The sequence below is a fragment of the Gopherus flavomarginatus genome, chromosome 10 (genome assembly GCF_025201925.1).
Source record: "Gopherus flavomarginatus isolate rGopFla2 chromosome 10, rGopFla2.mat.asm, whole genome shotgun sequence".
Lineage (NCBI taxonomy): Eukaryota > Metazoa > Chordata > Testudines > Testudinidae > Gopherus > Gopherus flavomarginatus.
Genome location: NC_066626.1, coordinates 56319608 through 56342574, shown reverse-complemented (window position 1 = coordinate 56342574; position 22967 = coordinate 56319608). Strand labels below are relative to the sequence as shown.

Genomic DNA, 22967 nt, shown 5'->3' with positions numbered 1-22967 from the left:
GCCATCAAGTTTTTATCTCACATACACTGCATTTTAGTGAAATCGATGTAGATGTTTGTACACCTGCATTTTAGAGGACCGTCTTCCATCATCTATTTTTCTGACACATGCTGCTACCAAAATAGCATATTATAAACTATATTGGAAATGCTTTCTCATCAGTCCTAGATTTTTTTCTTGATATTTCTGATATGATTTTCTCAATTTTAATTGTTAAATAGATAACTTGGGATGGCAGTTTTGACAGCTGTGGTTCAGTGGATTAAGCACAAAACTGGGAGTCAAGAGATGTGGTTTTATTGCTGATTCTCCCACTGATTTATTGTATGACCTTGGATGTTAGTTTACCTTTCTGTGCTTTATTTCCCCCCCCCACCAAAAAAAAGTTAAAAAATTTTGTCCATCTTTGTAAGCTATTTGAAAATCTCTGAATACAAAACACTACATTACTCAGTATACAGTCAAAAAGAGTTAATTGCTTATGATCTATATTTAATTATTAGTGGCTTTAAAGAGGCTGTGAAGTATCTCTAAATTGTGGATAGTATGATTATAGAGAGTGAATTTGCTTGTGCTTTAGGTACCCTCACCAGTATCGGAACCTGAAGAAGAAAATGATCCCGATGGACCTTGCGCTTTCAGAAGAAGAGCGGGATGCCAGTATTATGCTGTAAGAATTTTTGTTGCTGTTTTTAATAGCGTACTGACAGCAAGCTAATGTTAAGAGGTATGTCTCTATCCGAGACAATGAATTAGGCTGTTTGTTCAATCCAAAGCAAATCTTCACAACAACCTTTCATTTTGGGCTTATTTTTCTTCCACATCTTTCTTCCTCTTTTCTTACTGTATATTCAGTGAGTGCTTCAAGATAATCTATAGCACTTCCAGCTAGTCAGATCAACCATCACTGCTAGGAAACAGGGAGTACTGCTTTTCTAGTTCTTCCAGCTCCTTTTTCCCCTCAGCCTTCACGTTCTGGCACAAATAAGAGTTCTGAGGTGGCACAGAAAACTGGATATGCAATATGATAGCACATGTAATTCAGTGCTTGTCTGCACAAACAAGGTGGGATGTGAATCTATCTTGTAGTCTCCTGCTGTGTTCTAACTGTCCATGTGGACCCTGCTGATGTGCACTGATAGTTAATGTGCTTTGGTCTAGACCTGTTTCAAATGCCAAGTAAATGTTTTTGTGTAGACAAGCCCCAAGAAATGGTGGGCTAGATCTATTAATATTTAGGACAATAAAGAGATTTAAACTGAAACCATGTAGTCTCATCTAAGTGTAAAATGCAGAAGTTACTAAAAAGAATGTTGATATTTGTTGTAACTGCTATATAAATATACTTCTTGAGTCAAAGAACTTAGGGTTAATAGAGATTTATTTTTTATAACAAGATGCTGCTTAAATAGATTAGTGAGTACTTAAATTAGAGTACTTTGCCCTTATACCAGAGGTCTTTCTTGAACACTAATCTAAAATCTGTATGTGCAGTTTCATCAATTATGCTCTTTTTTTTTTTTGCTTGAAATAATTTAATTTTAAAATACAAATGGCAACTAGACTACCTTTGAAAGGTCTTTGGTGTACGTTCTAAATGGAAGTATCAAAAACTTCATGTAAAAGATCTCTTAACTGTTTAGAATAAACTGTGTGTGAAAATTGGCTCAGTTCAGGCACCAGATAATTTACTTAGGAAGATTACTATGCCTCAAATTCTTGATCACGCAGAATGATCCAGTTACTGGGCAAGCTTAGATGACAGTCTTTCTCTCCCCATCCTCGGGGGGCCCACATCAAATGAGCTGTAAGAGGACTATTTAAAACAATGAAGTGAATTCATCAGAAAAATTATCATCCAAAGAAAGACACTTACTCATTTTTATATGTTTATAAAAATGCTTTTTGTACATTCTTGTTTCACTAAGTAGTAATACATTTTGCTGTAAGTGAATATCCTTTGAGATCATCCAGATTCTTAAAGAAGAGTACAAAATTATTTGAAGGTGTAGTATAATGTCGCAGACATAGGTGATGCTTCAGCCTTCAAACTTGAAGCAGTTTAGCAAAACATCCAACCATAAGTGTTGCAATACCTCCTCAATAGTGTAGGGATGGGAGAAGAAGAAATAAGTGAAATAATTAGAATTTAAAATACTCATCAGCACAAACTAAAGAAGCTTCTGCTAAAATATATATTTTTTTCAGGTCCTGAAATTCTTTTTTGCCTTCAGAAATTCACTTGTTTTGTATAGCATATGTTTTATCAAAGCATACGTCTGTGATTTTCTAGATAGTCTGGATTTTAGTAAGATAATACAATTTTGTTATTCCTTTATTGGTTTGAAATATCGAGAAAAGAAAAACCTGAGCCTTAACATATGAAAGCTTTTATTTTACATAAGCTCTGTATGCTTTTGTAAATCTTAAGAAGTAAACTTTACTCTGAATTTTTTTGCACTTTTCTTCCTGCTCTGTGCACACACTGCTGCATCACAGAGGGAAAATGTGAGGCCAGTGTGATTTGGAAACTGGCTGACTCAGTCCTTGGATCTTGAGACAGATGTCTTGGTTTTGAAACTGTGGCAGTGGCGCAGATTTTTAATCCTCTCAGTTTACCTGACACTGATAGCTTCATTGGTCATAAGTGTTGATCACCTAAACTCCTTTTTGAAATCAGTGGTAGCTGTAGATGCTTAACACTGTCAAATTCAGCCATGGATGCATATAGTGGAACAGGATTGAGACTAACCCTGTAGTGCCATATCGTCTTAGATCCGGTGTCATTGAGATAATGCACCAAACGGTGAGGTGAGGTTGGTGAAGTGTCTACTGCAGAGGAACCCACAGGCAAGCCGCCACCATACCTTCAGAGTGATCCATTCTCTTTGCTTTCCGCACTGAGACATAAGAGGCTGGGTAGTGACACACAATCCTTTTTGTAAGCTTAATCTTAAAATACAAGTATTTAAAAGACATCATATTTAATTAAAGAAACATCATTTTTGATTACGTTAACTTCCCTGTAATGAACTAGGTTGATTGGTGCAGAGGATAAAAAAGTTTTTATACAATATCCAGAATGTAGAATATGTACTCCGTAAAAGTCTGCTGGAGGATCTTTGGTCTCAACTAAGCAGATCAGATGTGCTGTCTTGTCTGCAAGTATCCCAGCCGTCTCCCAAGTGACTTGGTTCCTTCTTTGGACACTGTAGGTCATGAAGCTTTCTGTATTTGTTCCTCTTGTTCTCCCATAGGTTTTCTTAAGTGCATCTTATGATTCTGTAGCCTCAGGTGTATCTGAGTGATTTCCAGGTTCCTACGGGTTATCAGATGTTGTTACTCTAGTGCTCTTCTACTTTGCAGATACTTAAAATTGATCAGGCTGTTGGATTGTATATTTGCATCCAGCTCCGGTTCCCTAGTTTGTTCTTCAATTTTGCTGCATTTTCTGAGTGCTGGCAGCAAGTGCCATCCTTGCTTGGCCACTAATGTAGTCATTAGATCCACTCAGCCCCAGAGATTTAGCTGCAGCTTCCTCCTCCTCCGCTCTTCCAAAGCAAAATGAATGATTTTTGATGGCGCTTTTTTTTTTCTGGTGCAATCAAGAAAGAGGATATATTATGGCACAAACCCCCTCCCCAAATTGCCACCTCCTTGTCGCAGAGTTGTCTCACCCCTTAGTTTTCTGATCTGAACTTTTACTAGTTTGAAAACCCAAGAGTTGACAAAGTGGGTCAGAACATGGTTCATCTTATCCAGTATCCTGTCTCTGACAGTGGCCTGTACTAGAGTTTCAGGGGGAATGTACTGAACAAGACAATTATGAAATGATCCAACCCTGTCTTCCATTCCCAGCTTCTGGTAGTCAGAGGTTTAAGGTCACCACGAGCATGGAGTTGCATCCCTGACCATCTTGGCTAATAGTGATTGATGAACCTGTTCTCCATGAACTTACCTAGTTCTTTTTTGAACCCAGTTATACTGAGAGCATTCCGCCCTGTTTCAGCCATAGGTAGTGTTGTAAAATACTTATAAGAAATGGTATTATACATTCATAGTTTTCTTGACCCAAACATGTGCCATAAATTTGTGCGAAATTGAATTTTCTTCTCCTCCACAGCCTCGTTTGGACCAAACTAATTATTCATGTGAGAATTCGGATCTGGCAGAATTGGACAAGCTGAGGTACAGGCATTGCCTCACAACCCTTACGGTCCCAAGAAGATGCATAGGATTTGCAAGAAGACGAATTGGCAGAGGAGGAAGGTAGAGTGGTATTGCTTTGATTATTTTGGCCCTTTTAACCTTCCCATCCTTTAAATAGAGATCACATAACTAATGTCTATTAAATGTTTTTTTGTTCTTTTCTTTTTAAATCAGGGTTATAATGGACCGAATATCTACAGAACATGATCCTGTCCTGAAACAGATAGACCCCGAAATGCTAAATAGTTTTTCAAGCTCTTCCCAAACTGTAGACTTTTCTTCTAATTTCTCACGGACCAATGCTTCCAATAAACATTGTGAAAACAGACTGTCCCTTTCTGAAATATTAAGCAATATCAGATCATGTCGACTGCAGTGTTTCCAGCCAAGGCTACTAAATTTACAGGACAGTGATAGTGAAGAATGTACCTCAAGGAAACCAGGGCAGACTGTGAATAATAAAAGAGTTTCTGCAGCATCTGTAGCTTTATTGAACACCAGCAAGAATGGCATATCAGGTAGGCAAGGATTTGAATTGTTGTGGAACTTGACATTTACATCTCCTGTGTTATCCCTGGGATTGGGCTGACAACGTCATCAGTGGGGATATGTGACCAAACAAGTACAGGTAAAAACTAGTTATTTTGAAGGTTTGAGATGCACAAAATCCAACTTCAAGTTTCTGTAAAAAAAATTTGGGTAGATAAAGGCTAGATAATGTGTTAGATAATGCAGATTTGGGTATTCATGAATCAAAAAGTCAGGAATTACCTGTGTTTCAGTGCTGCTGTGCTGCGCCTCCAGTTGCTGAGATTGAGAGTTTTGAACATATCTTGTTAGCTGAACCACTGTGTAAGGAAGGAAAAATATTTCTTGTAAGTGCAAAACAGCATTTATTTTAAAGGGCTTATTCATTTAGCTTTCATATCCTGCTGAAACAGAGAGAAAACAGCAAGAATATGTTGATATAAAGCACTGGTGTTGTAATAGCAGTGCAATAACTATTTTTGTGTGTATTGACTCCTTTAATGTATATGTGTAGTGGGAAGATTCTGTCTGAGGGAATACCAGTTCTTGACGTACAGTGTATGTACATGTACCACAGTGTGACTGTCACTCATTAGCTACAGGAGAAGAGTTGTCAGTGGTATCTTGATGATAGTCATGAGTAACAGATGCATTATTTTCATCCCATGAAGTGAGAGTTTGTTTATGGCTTCTGTGGAGGTCACCATTTTGTTTAACTAACTTTGGTGAAGTAGTCTTTGATGGGACATTTTGTGTGCAATTATTGACTATTTAGGAATTCTTTCTTCTATTTTAAATTCTCCCGCTCCCCCCCCAAACTTTAACATGTATAAATGGCATCCAGTACCTACATGTAACTTAGTTTTTTGAGTTGTCATCCAGATCCTTCTATGTAGGTGCCAATGCACCTCAAGCACATGTGCTTGGAGTCATTTGAATAACAGAATCTGTCAGAGCTGCGCAAGTGTCCTGTGCCTCCTTGTGCTACCTTACAAGGGCAGCATAAAGGGTGGGGCAACTCTGACCCTCCCTCAGTTCTGTCTTGTTGCCTGTGACAGCAAGACAGAACATGGTGAGCGTCTGACCTACTAGTGTTTAACTTGGGCTAAATTATCTTAAATTCTTCAAAAAATTTTCAGTACTCTTTTGATTCACTTACATATGACCACCATGAATAATACTTACCCATCTGTGCTGACTATTGATGAACAGATCCTCTCTGCACACGCACTCTTGTACTGGGCTCCTCAACATGGCAGATTTGAAAATGGTGGGCTTCAAGCCCTGCTTGTCTTATGATGGACTGTTTTCCATTGAAAGATAGACACCCATAGGTACATCTTCTGTTAAGGAGAATCCCATATGTTGGTGTGCCTACCATTTTCTGCAAGAATATGTAAGTTATGAGACACCCAATTGAAACTTCATCTTCTGGAGCAACATATAGGGGTCTCTTCAAACCCAGAGGAGATAACAAGTTAGCTTCACCCGACACACTGTCTAGCAGATAGGTGACATCAAAGACAAGAGCGGAGAAGACGAATCCAAGCAAGGACATGGCATCATGGAGAAGAATCTGCCTCATTACAAATGTGAGTGGCAAATTGCCAGTCCGTACTGTCCAGATATGACTTTTTGACCAGGGATAGAGCAGCGCCCTTTCTCTCAAAACTCCCACGTGGCAACTGAGAGAGGCTCACCAGTTGCTAACCAAGATGGCCATACAGGCTTCTGTGGATGTTGTCAACACCACAGTCAGATCTATGGTCACAGCTATGATGATGAGCAGAGAATCTTGGCTCAAAGCATTGGGCGTCCCTAGGGAGATTCAGGTCACAATCAAGGACTTACCTTTTGAGGGCATGGAACTACTTAATGAGTGAATGGACAGTGCTTTGCACTCGTTCAGAGACTCAGAGGCCATCCTGCGTTCCCTGGGTTTTACATCTCAACCCTGTATCATAAGCTGTATCATCCTCAACCCCCATCAAGACGACAGGTGCCAGCCTGTCATTCCTGGCAACTTGAGTACCATGCCTTGGCAATGCATTGTGCTTCTACAGCATTTCAGAAAATTTGACAGGATGTTTGGGAGCTACATCACATCTAGTCCAGAGAGCATGAACTTCAGCAGCCACCTCACTCCATGGGTGTGGCCTGCCATAAAGTTGAACAGATGGATGTTAGAGATCATTGCCCATGGCTACCCATCCAATTCTGCTTTTTACCTGGATCCACCCTCCTTCCCCTATCCAGGACCTTTTGCACAAGAGCCTGTAAAAAGTAGAGGTGGCTTTGTTGCTTTGCCTAGGAGCCATGGAGGAGGTGCCACTAGAATTCAGGGGAAGAGGCCTGTATTCCTGGAGTTTCTTAATCCTGAAGAAGAAAAGGGGTCTCTTTGTCCTAGCCTAGACCTGAGAAGACTCAGCAAGTACTTACGCCATCTTAGGTTCAAGGTGGTAACGCTTGCCTCTCATCTTTCCATGTCTTCAAGATCAAGATTTGGTTTGTGGCTCTCAACTTGCATAGCACAGATTTTGACAGGCAATGCATCAACAGTGCGTTATATAAACAAGATAGGAGTGCTTGGTCATAACCCGTGTACCAGGAGGTCATCAGGCTGTGGACCTGATGTCACTGGATAACCCCTCTGGATTTACACTTTCCTGGAACCAGTTACAATTTAGTGGATTTCTTAAGCAGGCATACAGTAACCAACTGTGAATGATCAGTGCAGATGTCTATTGTATTGCACCAGTGGGAAACTCCCACAATAGATCTGTTCATTGCAGAGAGCAACACCAAGTGCCCAAACTTCTGCTCCAGGGAGCGTATTAGCTCAGACTCCTTTCCGGACACCTTCCTGCTGCAGTGGTCTACCGATCTTCCCTCCCCTCCACCCCAGTGTTCCTGATCCTGAAGGTGATCTCAGAAATCAGCCTGGACAAAGCCATCTTGATCCTAGTAGCTCCCTACTGGCAGAGGAAATTTTTGATGTCAGACTTCCTGTATGTATGTGTTCCATCTCCTTTCTTTTTCCTCATCTGCCCAGACATGATACAGAGTCAGTTTAAAGCCAGAAGGGATGATCAAATCCTCTAGTCTGACCCCCAACACCACCCAGCACATGCACACTAAACCCAGCAACCACAATTAGACCAAAGTATTTCCGCCCACAGGACACTAGACTAGACTAATAACCTGCCACAGGCTGAGAATAGAAAGGACAGAGGTATATTCGTGCCCAAGCCCTTGCATTGGCAGCGAGATGATTAAGTGAGATATACACACATGTAATCCTGGCAAGTGACCTGCATCCATATGGTGCTGAGAAGGTGAAAGTCCCCCCAGTGAAGTCACTGCCAATCTGATATGGGAAAATTCCATCCGCTTCCACATATGGCAATCGGTTAGACCCTGAGCAAGAAACAGCCACCAGAGGGAGAGAGAATTCTAGCTGCCACCTCAGAGCCCTGGTCCTTCCTGTCCAATCTCCCATTTCCATAACTGATGTTTCAGAGGAAGGAGATTTTTAAACAGAATACATTATGGGGAGGAGCCTCTTTCTGACCCCTGCAGGTGGCCAGCTAAAACCATGAAGCATGAGCTTTATTACTGAAAGATTTAAACTGGAAGTGAGCCCCACGGCAGCTGAGTCTACCCTCTACCACCACAAGGTACCCAGGCATATAGACATACTCATACGTTTGTCTATCTCGCTCTTAAAACTTACTAAGTTTGTTTGCCATCACAACTCCTACTGGGAGGCTGTTCCAGAACCTCACCTCACTGATGATTAGAAACCACCTTCTAGTTTCCAGTCTGAATATGTTCATGGCCAGTTTATATCCATTTGTTGTACCAACATTGTCCTTTTGTTTCAATTGCTCTTTACCATCCCTGGTATTACCTCCTTAATGTATTTATAGAGAGGAGTCATATTCTCCTCTCTTCTTTTTGCTAGACTAAACAGTGTCTTCCATTCCCTTAATCATCCTAGTAGCTCTTCTCTGCATTGGTTCCAGGCTGAATTAATCTTTCTTGAACCTGGAGAACTGGAATTGTGCACAGTATTCCAAATGAGGTTTTATCAGTGCCTTGTAGAATGGCATTAACACTTCTCTGTCTCCGCTAGAAATGCTGGACCTGTTGCATCCTAACATCACATTTGCCTTTTTCACAGCTGCATCACACAGATGGCTCAGAATCATCCTGTGATTTACCCACATACCCAAGTGTCTCTCCTCCTCCATTGTGTCTTTCTTATGACGCTGCAGCTTCTAGCAGAAATTCTTATTAGACCCTGAGTGGATGAACTTGTACTTTGTACTGTTGAATTTCATCCCATTTCTGTCACTCCAGCCTTCAGGTTAAACTACATTTTCTGTAATGTTCCATTCCTCCTCTGTATTGATGCTGCCTCCCAGTTTTGTATCGGTAAACTTCATTAGCATGCTCCTACTTTCTGTGCCAAGGTCATTAATAAAAATATTAAATGCGATTGATCCCAAGAGCAACTCCCCTAGTAACCTCCTTCCAGTCTGATAGATCACCTTTCATCACATCTCATTGCCTTCTCCCCTTTAGCCAGTTCCTTATCCCCCTGAAAATTCTTGTACTGATCCTCTTCTCTCCCCCCCCCCCCCCCGCCCCCAACTAATAATTTCCCATAAACTACCAGGTGGAATGCTTTACTGAAGTCCAAGTATATTATCACTACTACACTTCCCTTATCTAGAAAAAGTTATTTTCTTAAAGAATGATATATCTTTGGTAAATCCATGTTGCATTACATCATCTTTTCTATTTACTTCCATGAATTTAATTATTCTTTCTATCACAATTTATTTTAAGTTTACTGAGATCAGATTAACCAATCTGTAATTGCCTGGATCTCTTTTTTTCCTTTTCTTAAGTATAGGTATGACGTTAGCTATCCTTCAGGCACATGGTGCTACCATCAAGTAGATAGAGGTATTAAAAATCCTCACTACTGGACTAGCTATCTCATGTGCCAGATATCTCAGAACCACTATCAAATATTGCACCCAGCCCTATAGTTGTTGCATGTGGCAGCTTTGATATAGGCTGGTTGAGCTCTATTGACAGAGACTGTTTTTGACAGGTTCAAGAAAACCCCATACAAAGCCGGAAATCGTCTACCAGAAAATCCACCCCTCCAAATGGAAATAGTTCTCCTATGGGGAATCCAGCGTAAATTAATTCCAGTTAATACCAGAAATCGTTGACTACATGCCACACTTGAAACAGGCTGGATTGATTCTTAGTTCTCGCAAAGTCCACCTTGCAGCAGTATCAACATGTCACACTCTGATGCAGTCATACTTGGTCTTCAGTCATCCAACAGTATCCAGATTCTTCAAGGACCTCCTGCATACATACCGACGTGTTAGAAACCTGACTCCTGCATGGGATCTTAACACCATTCTCCTGAAACTCATGGAACCTCCATTCAAGCTGTTATCAGATAGCTGCATCATCACCTTGCCCTTAAGATTTGCTTTCTGGGAGCTATTACCTCAGTGTGGAGGGTCAGCAAGCGCTAAACTCTTGTGTCTGGATCTCCTTGTGTCTCATTTCATAGGGTCAGAGTGGTTCTGAGACTGCACCCTAAACTCATCCCTAAGGTAATCTTGTTGTTTCACTTCAACCAACCTGCCAGTCTTCTTCCTGATACTACCCTCGATGGGAGGGAAGAAGCTGCTTACTTTGGATGTTTCCAGAGCCTTGCTTTATTACCTTTCAGACAGTCTCCCTGCCTCTTTGTGGCTGTGTCAGGCTTGTTGAAAAGCCAAGCCATCTCACCTAATTGAATCATACACTGTATCTCCACCTGCTATCTCCAAACATTAAGGCATACTCCATCAAGACACTGGCAGCATCTTCTGTCTTTTTCAGAAATATATCGATATCAGATGGAGAGAGGAAGAAAAGGTAGCAGGCAGAGCTAGTTGAATTAGAGAGCTAGTTGAATTAGAGATGAGTGGCAGATGGACAAGATTACAAACGTTTTCTCCTGGCCCTGGGGCCAAATCCTTGCCATCTGGGAAGGGTCCCCTGCTTTGTGCAAAGCTTCCCAGTGCACAGTCACAGCTGATGGTGAGCGGGCCACTCTAGGCTATTTAACTACCATCAGCAGGTTGCTTTATGTTGATCTGCTGATGGTAGTTAAATAGCCTAGAGTGGCCCCCTCACCATCAGCTGCGACTCTGCATTGGGAAGCTTTACACAAAGCAGGGGACCCTTCCCAGATGGCAAGGACTTGGCCCCAGGGCCAGGAGAAAACTTCTGTAATCTTGTCCATCTGCCACTCATCTCTAATTCAGCTAGCTCTGACTGCTACCTTTTCTTCCTCTTTCCATCCCAATCTCCCCCCACTTCCCACCAGCTCAAATCCAGGTCCCACATCCTCCTCACCTCTGGTAACATTTACCCTAATTTTGGTCCTCCCTCCATGCCCACTCTCTCCACATCCTACACACATTGCTGTCATCACCTTTGCCCCTTTTATGTCACCATTCCTAACTTCACACCCATCTCTTTTCTCCCCCTATCCCTTTTTCTTGCTTTCTTTGGAACAACCACTTCATCTTTATTAAGATCACAGTCTAGTCACATTTCACTCCTCCAGCTCATAGCTCTTCCAGAGATCTGGATTCCTTTGGCTGAAGCTGCCTCTGCAGCTCCCCTTTCTTACGGAGGCTTCTTGTCTCATGTTCTCCACATTAGATCAGACTGAGGGGAGGGTGTTGGGCTGCTTTCAACATTTCCCTCTTCCCATTCTTTCTCCTTGTTCAGATAGCTCTGCATCTGACTGTCGTCTCTCTTCCCCTTCCAAGTTGCCTTCCAAACTACCATTCACCTAACTCTTCCCCATCACTTTCCCTCTCGTTTTGACTTTTGTCTCTCTCTCTTACTCTCTTCACAGTCTCCCACATCTCCTCATATTCAGCTTCCACATTCATGACCCATCCGACACCTTAACTGCATATTTCCTTGGCCTCAACTCTTCATTTGACCTGCACCTCTTGCCAGTTGTCCCACTCATTAAAGGGCCATTTACTACGCTGCTCTCCTTGCATCACTGTCCTCCACTTTTAACTCTCATTACAAGATCAGCCCTGACTCATCCCCATCATCCACTTCACCAATTTCTTCCAAGAGAAAATTGACCAAATGGCCTTCCCTCTCCCCTCGCCTTTCCTTCTCCCACCCCAACTCTTTTCCTTCTCCACAGTCACAGATGCAGAAGTTTCTCATCTGCTGTTCTCCTTTAACCCCTCCACTTGCCCCAGTGACTCCAGGCCACCTCCTGATCTCCCTTGCACCCAATTCTTATCCTCTCACTTACTATTCTCCACTCTTGTCTGGCCCTTTCCCCTCACAATACAAGTATGCATTAGTCTGTTCCATCTTTAAAAAAATAAGCAAAACAAAAAAAATCCCACCTGTGACCTTACTTGCTTCTCCAGCAAATACTCCATCTCTAAGCTCATTGAATGCACTGTCTGTAATTGCTTTCTGGAGTTCCTCTTCTCCAAGTCCATCCTAGACCCTTTCTAGTCTGGCTTCTATCCCTTGCACTCCACTGAAACTGCTCTTACCAAAGTCTTCCTAGTCAACCTTAGAAACAGTACTCCATCTGCATTCTTGTTGACCTGTCAACAGCCTTCGACATGAGCTGTGTTCAATCTTGTCCAACCTTATTCATGACTGTCCTTTCCTAGTTCTGCTCCTTCCTCTGTAATCACTTCTTCAGCATGCCACCTTTCAACTTTCTGAGGGAGTTCCAAAGGGCTTAGTCCTTGGTCCCCTTCTCTTTTGTATCTCTGAGTAATCTCATCCACAAGGATAAATTCAACAACTATTTCTACACTGATGATTCATCGATCTACCTCTTTTCTCTAAATCAGTTTTCTTCTATCTAAACTAAAATCTTGGCCCCACTCTGACATTTTTTCCTGGGTGTCTAGTTGTCAGCTCGTGTACAGTGTGGCTAAAACACAGCACTTGACCTTTCCCCCCCTTCCTCTTTTGATGATTCTGGGCAACACTACCACCATTGGGCCTGAATGTCATCTTCAGCTCTGACTTCTCTCTAGGTTATCACATCCAGACTAAGGCCATGTCTGTATTAGTGATCTTACTGTGGCACAGCTTGTATAACCTCTCTATGCTGACTGGAGAGAGTTCTCCCATCAACATAATACAACCACCTCAACGAGCAGTGATAGCTATGTCCACAGGAGAAGCTCTCCAGCCAACACAGCAGTGTGCACACTACTACTTAAGTCGGCGAAACTTATATCACTCAGGGTGTGTGTGTGTGTTTTTTCACACCCCTGAATGACATACATTTTGCTGACACTTGTGGTCATGTAGACATAGCCTTAAGTCTTGCAGATTCTTTCTGCATAACTCTCTTAAGATATGACCATTCCTCTCCATCCACACAGTCAGAATTCCTGTTTAGGCTCTCATCTCAATTATTGCAACATCCTTTTCTCTGATCTTGACAAATGCAATCCTGCTTGCTCATGTCCATTCAGAATGCTGCTGCACAGATTGTTCCCTGAGCCCATTGCTTTAACCATGTCACCTATTTTAAATTCCTCAACTACCCCAGCTCTCTTTTATTTGCTCAAAGAAAAGCTGCTTGTCTTCTTTCACAGCTCTTCACAGCCTAACCTCACCCTACTTTCCATTCAGTATCAAAATGTTGAGACTATTGCCTCCAGTCTGCCAGTTGTGTCAGTCTCCATTTATTAAATTTTCAAACAAGCACTTTCATGCTTTCTCCCATGTTGCCCCTCATGCTTGGGAGGAGTTCTCCATCTATAGCAGGCCTGCAGAATTCATAAAGTGTCGAGGACCATATTACTCCAAAGAAAACAGCTGAGGGCCGAAACCCCCCTCTCCCCACTGAAACACCCCCATCCCAGTGCCGCCCAGACCTCCCGAAACGACCCCCCCCCCCCCCGCCCCAGCACCGCCCACCCTGTGGAAACAAACCCTCCTTCCCCAGCGCTGCCCCACCGAAACAGCGGTATTGAACCTTGGCAATACATTATAGCGGGCCCCTAAGGTAGTATAATTAAGGTAAAATAAAAATGTCTTTCTGCTAGCACTAGAATAAGATCTTTCCCCCACTTTGTAATCAATTGCCCTGTTGAATGAATAAAAGGTGTGACTGAGGAAGGTGTGAAAGGCCAGTACCTCCAGACAGCCATAATCCTTGGAGAGGGGATGGGAGCCAGACCAAGGACAGTCAAACTTGTCAAGTGGGCTGACTAGAGAAGAGCTGACATACTGAGGGCCTAGGGAGTTAGAAGCAAGCACCTTCCTTTGGGAACACTCTCTTTGCAGCATTGCGACAACCCCCAGCCCAGAGAAAAGCAGCTTAAAGGACCAATTTTTATGAGAGAGAAGATCAGTAGAACCGGTCAGCCACTGACTCGCCGCTCGCCACTTCCGCCCCCCCAGTATAAAGCCCCCCCTGCCACTACCCGCCTGCTCGGCTCATCCTCCCACCCCACCCTGGCTCGCTTCCTCACCCCCTGCCACCCACTTGCCTCCTCAGCCCCCCTCCCCCGGCTCACCTTCCCCCTGCCACTGCCCGTCCACTCAGATTGTCATCCCCCCATTCCCCCCTGCGCTGCCGGCTCACCTGCTCCCTCGCCACTGCCTGCCCGGCTCCTCAGCCCCCTCTCCCCTGTCACCAGTTCAGCTGCCACTGCCCGCCCACTCGGCTTGTCATCCCCCCATCCCCTCGGCTTGCCTCCTCAGCGCATCTTCCCCACCCCCCAGCTGCTGCCAGCTCACCTGCCTGTCTGTATCTGGCTCACCTGCTCCCCCCACCGCCAGATCGCCTGCCTGCCTGCTGCTGGCCGCTTGCCTTCTACTGCTGTCCCCGCTCCCTGCTGCTGGCTGACCCTCACTCCGCAGCCTGCCCTGGCCTCTTCAGCACCTTGCCGGCCGGCCGACCGGCCAGCCAGCCAGCCGGCCGTTGGCTTGCCCCACCCCGCTGCTTGCCTACTCTCCCCCCGCAGGCTGCACAGTGAGCTCATGCGGGCCACATGTTGTGCAGGCCTGATCTATAGGCATAGCCCAATAAAGTGTATGCCTATAGATAAACATTTGCAAAGCTATTTCATTATCCTCCTTCAAATCCCTATTTAAAACTTCTTTTGCCATGATGTTTACACAAATCTTGATGTACGCTGCTGGTGTTCTGAAACCACTGCCTGTCATGCTGAACAGCATTGGCTCATTGTTTCCTTGTATTCCCCTAGTATCTGTCTGTTGTCTTTTATATGTAAATTATAGCAACTTCAAAATTAGGACTTAATCTCCAGTTTGTGCATATAATAACTACAACTGAAGGATTTCTTTATTTTAAAAGTTTACTCTTTGCCAAATACTTATGAAACAAATTATTTTCTCTAAAGATGAAAGTGATGAGAATTCTTATGTACTTGCAATTTTAAGATTTATTGTTAATATATTTATTAAATGTTCTAAATTTCATATTTAATGTTTTATAGTTGTAATACAAGATTGTATACAGAGCATTACCTGTGACAGTGTTTTTAGATCTAAATTCCATTTTATTTATCACTTAAGTGTACAAAGATTGGTTATATTTTTGTAAAATGTTCTTTTCCTTATGCAGATATGAAATAACCTTTAATTATGGAAGCTTAGGATAAACCACAAAGCTTTTTGCTTTCTCTCTCTGAAAAGACCATACATATGTACAATGCAACCCAGTTAAAGTTGCTGTAGGAACCTTAACTTTTACGTTTTCTGACTTCATAAATTAAACATTGCAACTTTAACATTGTACTAATACAACTTTTGTATGTATTGAAAGTGTCACAGGCTTTCTTGGCACATGAGACTTTTAAAACCAGATAGTCCTGGTCTGAATAATTTTTAAAATGTAAGAACCCAGTTCTGTAATCCCTTACTACTAAGTGTAGTACATAGTGTAGGATTGGACCCTTAATTTGATAGATAAGAGAAGAATGATTTACTGCTAATGAGGAGGAGACAGCTATTACAAGTTAATTGTTACACCAGAGCATTGTGTCTACACAAGGAGTTTGCACCCATACATTTATGCTAGTGTAAAAAACCCAAATGTAGACAAGGATGAAGACTACTTGCGCTTGTTGTTAAAAATGAAACATCAGCTTGTGATATGTAGAATTTTTTTTTTAACCTCTCAGTTGTCACTTGCCAAATAACATTTGCTGAATTTGCAATGTAGCAAATCTGGAGTCTAATTTTTTAAAAAACATTTGACCTAATATGTTTCTGATGGTATTTTTAATTGCGCAATGGATAGCGCGCAGAAGTAGGCACTTGATTTATTTATTTTAGATCTATAAAATGACAAGAATTACTAATATATGAATTTTAAAAATAAAACCACATATTTACAATCAGTATTGTGTACAGGGACCTCATGGTTCTATTCAGGAGATAATTGTCAGCCAAGTTGGTGTGACGGCATGAGTTTAACTTGCACCACAAATCTGCCTTTAAAGAGCTGACAGTGAAGTACCAGTAAAGATCCATTTTTGGAAAGGTTATTGTCGTAACTGAAAATAAGTGTTAAGGTTACCTGTTGTGATCTTCAGTGCATAAGAAATTTGTAAAACAGCTCCTGCCTTGTACTTATAATTTTATTTATTAATATTATTGCTTTATTAATAACATTGCTTTATTTGTATTACAATGGTGCCCAAAATGTTCTAGCTACTTTACAAATATGTGAAGAGGGGTGTCTGTTCCTAAGCACTTGATTTTAAGAGAATAAATATGTGAATCTAGTGCTTGTAAAAGGTGCCAGATCAGCATATGAATAAAGAACAGTGGTTCAAACTAATTTTTTCTTTCTTTCTCGTGTTATGTCAGTTGGAAAGGGGGAAGTGGTTTGAAGAATTAGCATAGATGTTTTCCACTGAAGCAGTCTGCCCCTTCAGATCAAAGTGGTGCAAACTTTCATGGCCCTTCTGGACCCATCGCTAAGCCTAGACAATTAGGTTACATTGCTGGTGACAAATATCTTCTACCTCAAGTTTGCTAGGAAACGTGACCACTTCCTGCAGTTTCCATTGTCGTTTATGATCACTGTAGCATCCAGAGGTCTGGTTGTGCTCAGTGCTGTGCAGGCCTGTGTTGAAAGACAACCTTTGCCCTGAAGAACTTAGTTTACTTTCAGGCAAGATACAACAGTGTTGGTATAATAGACAATTGGAAGAAATGTTTGAATGAGAGTAACAGAAATAGGTATGTGTAGGTAGATACTATTGGGCAACCATCCAGTCTAGGGATGATAAATGTATGGTGAACTACAAGTTCTTATTTGTGGAGCTGAAGGTGGAAGCCATGCAAAGGCTTTAGTTCATGCATATTATAGCAGTCCACCTCTTGAACAGGACAGAGCAGGTTGCTCTTGGCTCCCAGTCCACTTTTATTGCTAGTTCAAGTTCCTTGGGCCTGATCTTTAAAATTACGAGTGCGTCAGGGCTCAGTGAACATCAGTAACTACACTGCAATCCATCTCTTACCCCCCTCCACCTTCCCACTAGTTGTGTTTCTCTGGGACAGTGATTCTAATGGATGATGTAAGAGTCATAGATAAGCACACTCATATGAGTGATTTGGCTGTGGAATGAAGCAGTTAGACTAATGAGAAGTCTACCCATCTTTGGTGCAATCTGAAAAATCCTCTTATTAGATAATGATAAGCTTTCTCACCATAGCAGGAATGATATATAACATTCTCTAATGCAGAGATTATTACTTCTGAGGAAGGGAGAAGAGCAGAAGATTCCATTAATTTCACTGTGGACCTTTCTCTGCACATTTAATTTATATGTGCATTCAAATGCTACCATGATGGCAGTGCTAGAAAATCCTAAAATAGATAGCAACACTGCAGGTTAAAATCCTCAGACAATGGTATCTTTAAAACTTTGCAGACTTCCACATTTCCCCTTAATTTGCTTTAACCATGATGTGGAGAGTGACAATGCAAAATCATTCAGTACTTGGACTCTAAGATTGACAAGGATACCAAAGATGATGACTTTTGATGTGACCATCAAATTAAGACGACCAGCTAATTTCAGATTGACCACTAAAAAGTCATTAGGTGATAGGTACGGATGTTGCCAGGATTCATACCAATGACATAGTTAAGAATGGTGGTTGTTACTAAAATCCTAGGTTCTGTAGTCTCCTACATAAATTGACATAATTAAAAAATCTGTCTGGAAATATTTGTGCAACTGATATATGGGTCACAATTAATTTGTGAGCTCTCTGGGGCAGGGACTTTCTTTTACAACATGTATGTACAGTGTCTAGCAAGATGCACCTCTGTTTCTTGATTGGAGTCTGAGTTACTGCAATACATATAATAAAAATAAATTATAATTAAGTAGGTATTATAAATGACTATGCATCATATTTAGGTTTATTTTTTTAAAAAAATCAGGCAATAACAATCATACTCTACTAAATTTTAAGAACAAAACAATAGGTTTATCTTCCCAGTGCCTTACTGGGCCTTACTGTCCTTGTTTATGCTAATTTTAGAAGATTCTTGTGAGGTGATTGTTTCTCACACAAAGTTTTGTTCACTGACTGAACCTATTGTGCATACCTTTTCAACGGTAATTCAGTCAAGGTATGGAATTTAGGAAATCAAAGAGAAAAGAAACCATGCAGAAATAAAAACATAAACTACCACTGTAGAGGTTTGTTTTTTTTTAAACCATGTTGGAAAGGCTGGTAAACCACCAAAAAGCTAACCTCAATGTCTATGGATGTATAACTGAACTAATTTTCTTTATTAATGTGTTTTAAGAGTGTACGTGTGGATGTAAACTAATAGAGACACTTTTACAAATAAAAAAAATAAACATAAGAAAGTGGTATACTGGAATACCTGAGTCAGATTTAGCAATCTTTATAGAAGGTTCCATAGCTCAATAAAGTGTATGCCTATAGATTAATCAGGAACTTTATTTTTAAACCACAGACACACACACACACAACACGTACTTTGAAAAGGATTTTGCTGTGAAATGGGTAATATTTTGTGTAGCAAATTTAACAAGATTTAATTGTGACCATCAGTACTCATATTTTAACTACAGGTGTCTTATTTCATTCTAGGGAAAAATAAATAAGCTGGCTAAAGATTTATTTTGCTTGCTTACTCAGATTAGCGCCATTAGGAGTAAATGTAAAGAAAATCTTGGTTTAAAAAAAAAAACAAACCTACTGTCTGATGATCCAACATCTGTGTTTTGAAAGTGAGTAGTAAGAAAGACTAGTCAGAATGAACTATTCTGCTCGTGTCTAGTCCTGTTTCAGCTGTTTCCTGCAGCATCCCTCTAAACAATACATCAACAATTACTATTGCACTAGTACCTAACTCGAAAAGTCTGTTTTCTTGGGATGTTGGAAGCCCATTTAATTAGAGAGTGCTGTGAGAAAATATTTGCATGTTGGTTTCTGAATATGGTCTGACTTGACTGTAACTAGAGTCCTCCTTCCATTGCTTACCTAAAATGTAAGTAGCAGATGAACTAGAGCCAACACAGAAAGTGTAGAATGGTTAATATTTTATTTGTTAGCATGATGTTTTTTCAGTCAGCAGATGCTATTCCTGTAGATTCTAGATATAATTTGGGGTTGTAATACCATTGAGTATATGTAATTATAGTTGAGAATGAGATGCCGCAAGGTTTAGTGAACAGGAATTTTGGATATCAAAGCCGCTCTTTGTCAGCACCTAAAAGAACTTAATTCTATGACTGAATAAAATCCAGGTAGCATTAAGTAGTTAACAATATTTTAAATTAATTTAGTTGAGGAAATAAGGATTCTGTCTAAATTAGTTATGGGAAACAACAGATAAGGGTAACACAGTTGGTGGTTGGTATATTTGTCATAGCTATGAACCAGTAAATAACCAAGAATAAATAGAGTCTTGCATCGTTTTGTTTTATCATAGGAATAGCTAGTAGTCTACATGCACTTCACGCAGTCTTAATTCTGATGTGGTTATTACTGCAACCATAGTTTTGATTCTGGTCTCTGACTTCTTTTGAATGATCTTCAGTTTATATGTGTGTTTTGCACAGGAAGGAGAAATAGGGGAGAGTTCGTTTTCCCCTATTTCTCTCCCTTTCCCACCCATATCTATAATTCTGTATTGACCTTTTCAGTTTTGCTTTAAACACCAATGTTTCCTACATTTTTTTTAAGCTTTTGGTATGCTTTATTTCCTTCAGAGTGTTGAATTCTGCTTATTATGGTTTGAAGAAAAATATCTTGGCATTGAAACACTGTTTCAGATGAAATGCTTAAAACTTTCAGTTCAAAGCAGATTCACACAGTAAAAGCTTTGTCATCTGGCATGTTCGGAGATTAGGGGGTGCTGTTTAATCAAAAATTCTGGTTAACTAAGAGTTATGCTTACCAACGGAATACCAATTTTCGAAGAATTAGAATCAATTGAAGGAAGTATATAATAGTATACAGGTACTCACAAATGCACTAGTAGTACTGCACTGCAGAGTGGTTGGTTTCTTGAAGCACTTAATGTGTACAGGTAAAGTTTTCTATACAGTAGGTTATCTTATGACACTACATATCACTATGGGCAGTGCATGGTGTACGCCCAGATCATTAAAAATACACTTAACGCTGAAACTATACTGAACATAAGTTAATCTTTGATTCAGAAGGCACTTCAGGATTGTGCAGTGCTTCATGGTCATCATTATCAATTATTATTGTAGCTGTAGAAGGTGTAGGATATTGGGCTGAATCTGTAATGACCCGATGACACACTCTGGAAGCTGCTTTTTTGAATAAATCCCTGATATCCACTTGCTTACTTGTCTTCTGCCTCTTTTGCATAAAAGTAGAGTGCAGAATGTGCAATTGCATAACCTCCTGGGCAGTATACTAGTCCCAGTTACTAGGCTGAAGATTTGTATTGGGAGATATCAGAAATGCTGGTTAATAGAGCTTTCTGGTTGATAAAGTGCTTGTATGTTGCAGCTGTTTACATGAGTCTTCAGAGAATATAGTAGACAATAATTGTTGCCATAGGATCATATACAGTAATTGGATATGGGAGAGAATTAAAGTCCATTCCTTTACAAATGTAAGATATGTTCCCCCAACAGACTCATTGGAGGTTTTTTCTCCTTGTGAAAAGGTGGTATGATGTAAAAACTTGATATTCATTATGGTCATTTCAATTCATTTTTTATTTCAATTCATTTTTTATAACATAGGGCTACTGATATTTTTGTTATGGTAACTACAAGAAAACTGACAACCTTTCCGAAGCACTAAGATTTTCTAACAATTATGTCACGTCAGTGGGCATTGTAGTACAATAGCACCTCTTCAGTCTTTCACTTCACTAATGTAATCCTGTGCTAAAATTTTACTTTCAGGTTTGGAGTTCATTAAATTGGGAATTAATGACATTTTGTTGTATTGTGCTGAGGCTGGGCCAGTGCTGGTGCTGTCTGTCTTGATGGACATATCCTTTCCCACTGTGGGATCAGCATAAGGAATGTCATCTTTATTTGGTTTTGTGGCTGAATGAGTACACAGGTAGCAGCTCTTGTAGCAGCCAGTGGGGAAAGTAAATCAGTGGGGTGGTGATGGCCTTTATAACTGTTTTCTCTCCCTGGTTGAAACTGTTCACTGGGTTAATTATTATTCCTATGGCTGCATCAAAACCTCAGGAATAGTGACAGCCTGCACCTTGCCTTTATTCAACAGCATGTGGGGAGTTGTAGTTATTTTTCTAGCAGTTTTCACCCACTCATCTCAAAGCACTTTATAAAAAGATAGCCATCACCATCCCCATTTTGTAGATATGGAAATTGGGGCACACAGCACTTCCCTTCCTAATGCCCTGTGAGAAGGTGATACCCTTCAGGTTTGCCTCAATGTGTTTCTTACTAGTCAGCAAACTCTTTAATCTCACTTGAAATCTTCCCCCCCCCCCCCAATTAATGAGGCCTTGATGTAATAGTTGCAGAAAATGCTGCTCAAGTCCTCCTTCAACACTCTTTAAAAAATAACAAGAGGGGATGGAATAACAGGAGCAGTTCAAAAATCAGAGGATAGAAATTGCTTATTAACCTTAAACACTGCCTGTGGTCCTTCATGAAATTATTGGAGCCATATACAAGATTTTAGACCTGGGGATCCAGTTTTTCTCATCGTATTCCAGTTCCTTGGTCTTCACGATTTTGGTACACCTCTGAACCTGCTGCTTAAGTGCACTGAATGGTGCTTCACTCACATTGCCTAGTACATATTGATAGCATGGAGATCTGATCACATAGCACAAATTCTAGGTGGTGCTGGAACTACCAGGTGCTCTCCTTCTGAACACATCCCCACATCTCAGGGGGAAGAAAGGTAGAAGGAGGCTACTATAGAGGGTAGTAGCTGAGAGTGGTTATAGTGAAAGAAAAGTGAATTAGCCATTCCCCTGTCCCAGCCATGATATGAGAGACCTTCCTCATTTCCCAGAAGCTAGGAGAAAAATTTCTTTATGGTTCCATTGTTTGGGAAATGCTGTAGCTTCATAAAGGATGTCATTTAGGGGGTGTGGCTATGACGTAGTTTCAGTTCAACTTGCCTACCAAAAAATAGCCTACCTTGTACAACAGCCATAGCTACTGAGAAGAAACACATTGAAAGCACTTTTCAGTGCTAGTAAGAAGCTGTTGTTTCTGAACTATGAGACCCTTTTCATAGGTGACTTTATACTCAAAGGGAATTGGCCAGTGATACACATTTAAACTGGTGGGTTCACCTTTACAGACATAGATATATTGAGGTCTCTGCAAGTGTTCAGTACCCTCCTTTCATGCTTCTTGTTTTCGCATTTCATTGTCCCATGTCAGTTTGCTTTGTACTTCACTTTTGTTCTAGAAATGTTTCTTTTCTTCAAGTATGTGAAACTCTGGCTTTGTTTTTCTCTTCCACAGTAACAGGGGGTATCACAGAGGAGCAGTTTCAGACACATCAACAGCAATTAGTTCAAATGCAAAGACAGCAACTTGCTCAGCTTCAGCAGAAACAGCAGTCTCAGCATTCCTCACAACAGACTCATCCAAAAGCACAGGTAATATTCCTTTAAAATC

The 22967-nt window shown here is 40.9% G+C and overlaps 1 protein-coding gene across 1 annotated transcript in view; it reads left to right on the top strand.

Moving 5' to 3' along the window:
• The window catches only part of EPC2 (enhancer of polycomb homolog 2), a 114454-nt gene that overhangs the window by 76667 nt on the left and 14820 nt on the right, over positions 1-22967 (top strand). Inside the window, exons 8-11 of the mRNA XM_050969221.1 lie at positions 581-670; positions 4124-4269; positions 4384-4727; positions 22812-22948. Of these exons, the coding sequence (XP_050825178.1) occupies positions 581-670; positions 4124-4269; positions 4384-4727; positions 22812-22948 (717 nt within the window). The remainder of the gene's footprint in view (positions 1-580; positions 671-4123; positions 4270-4383; positions 4728-22811; positions 22949-22967) is intronic.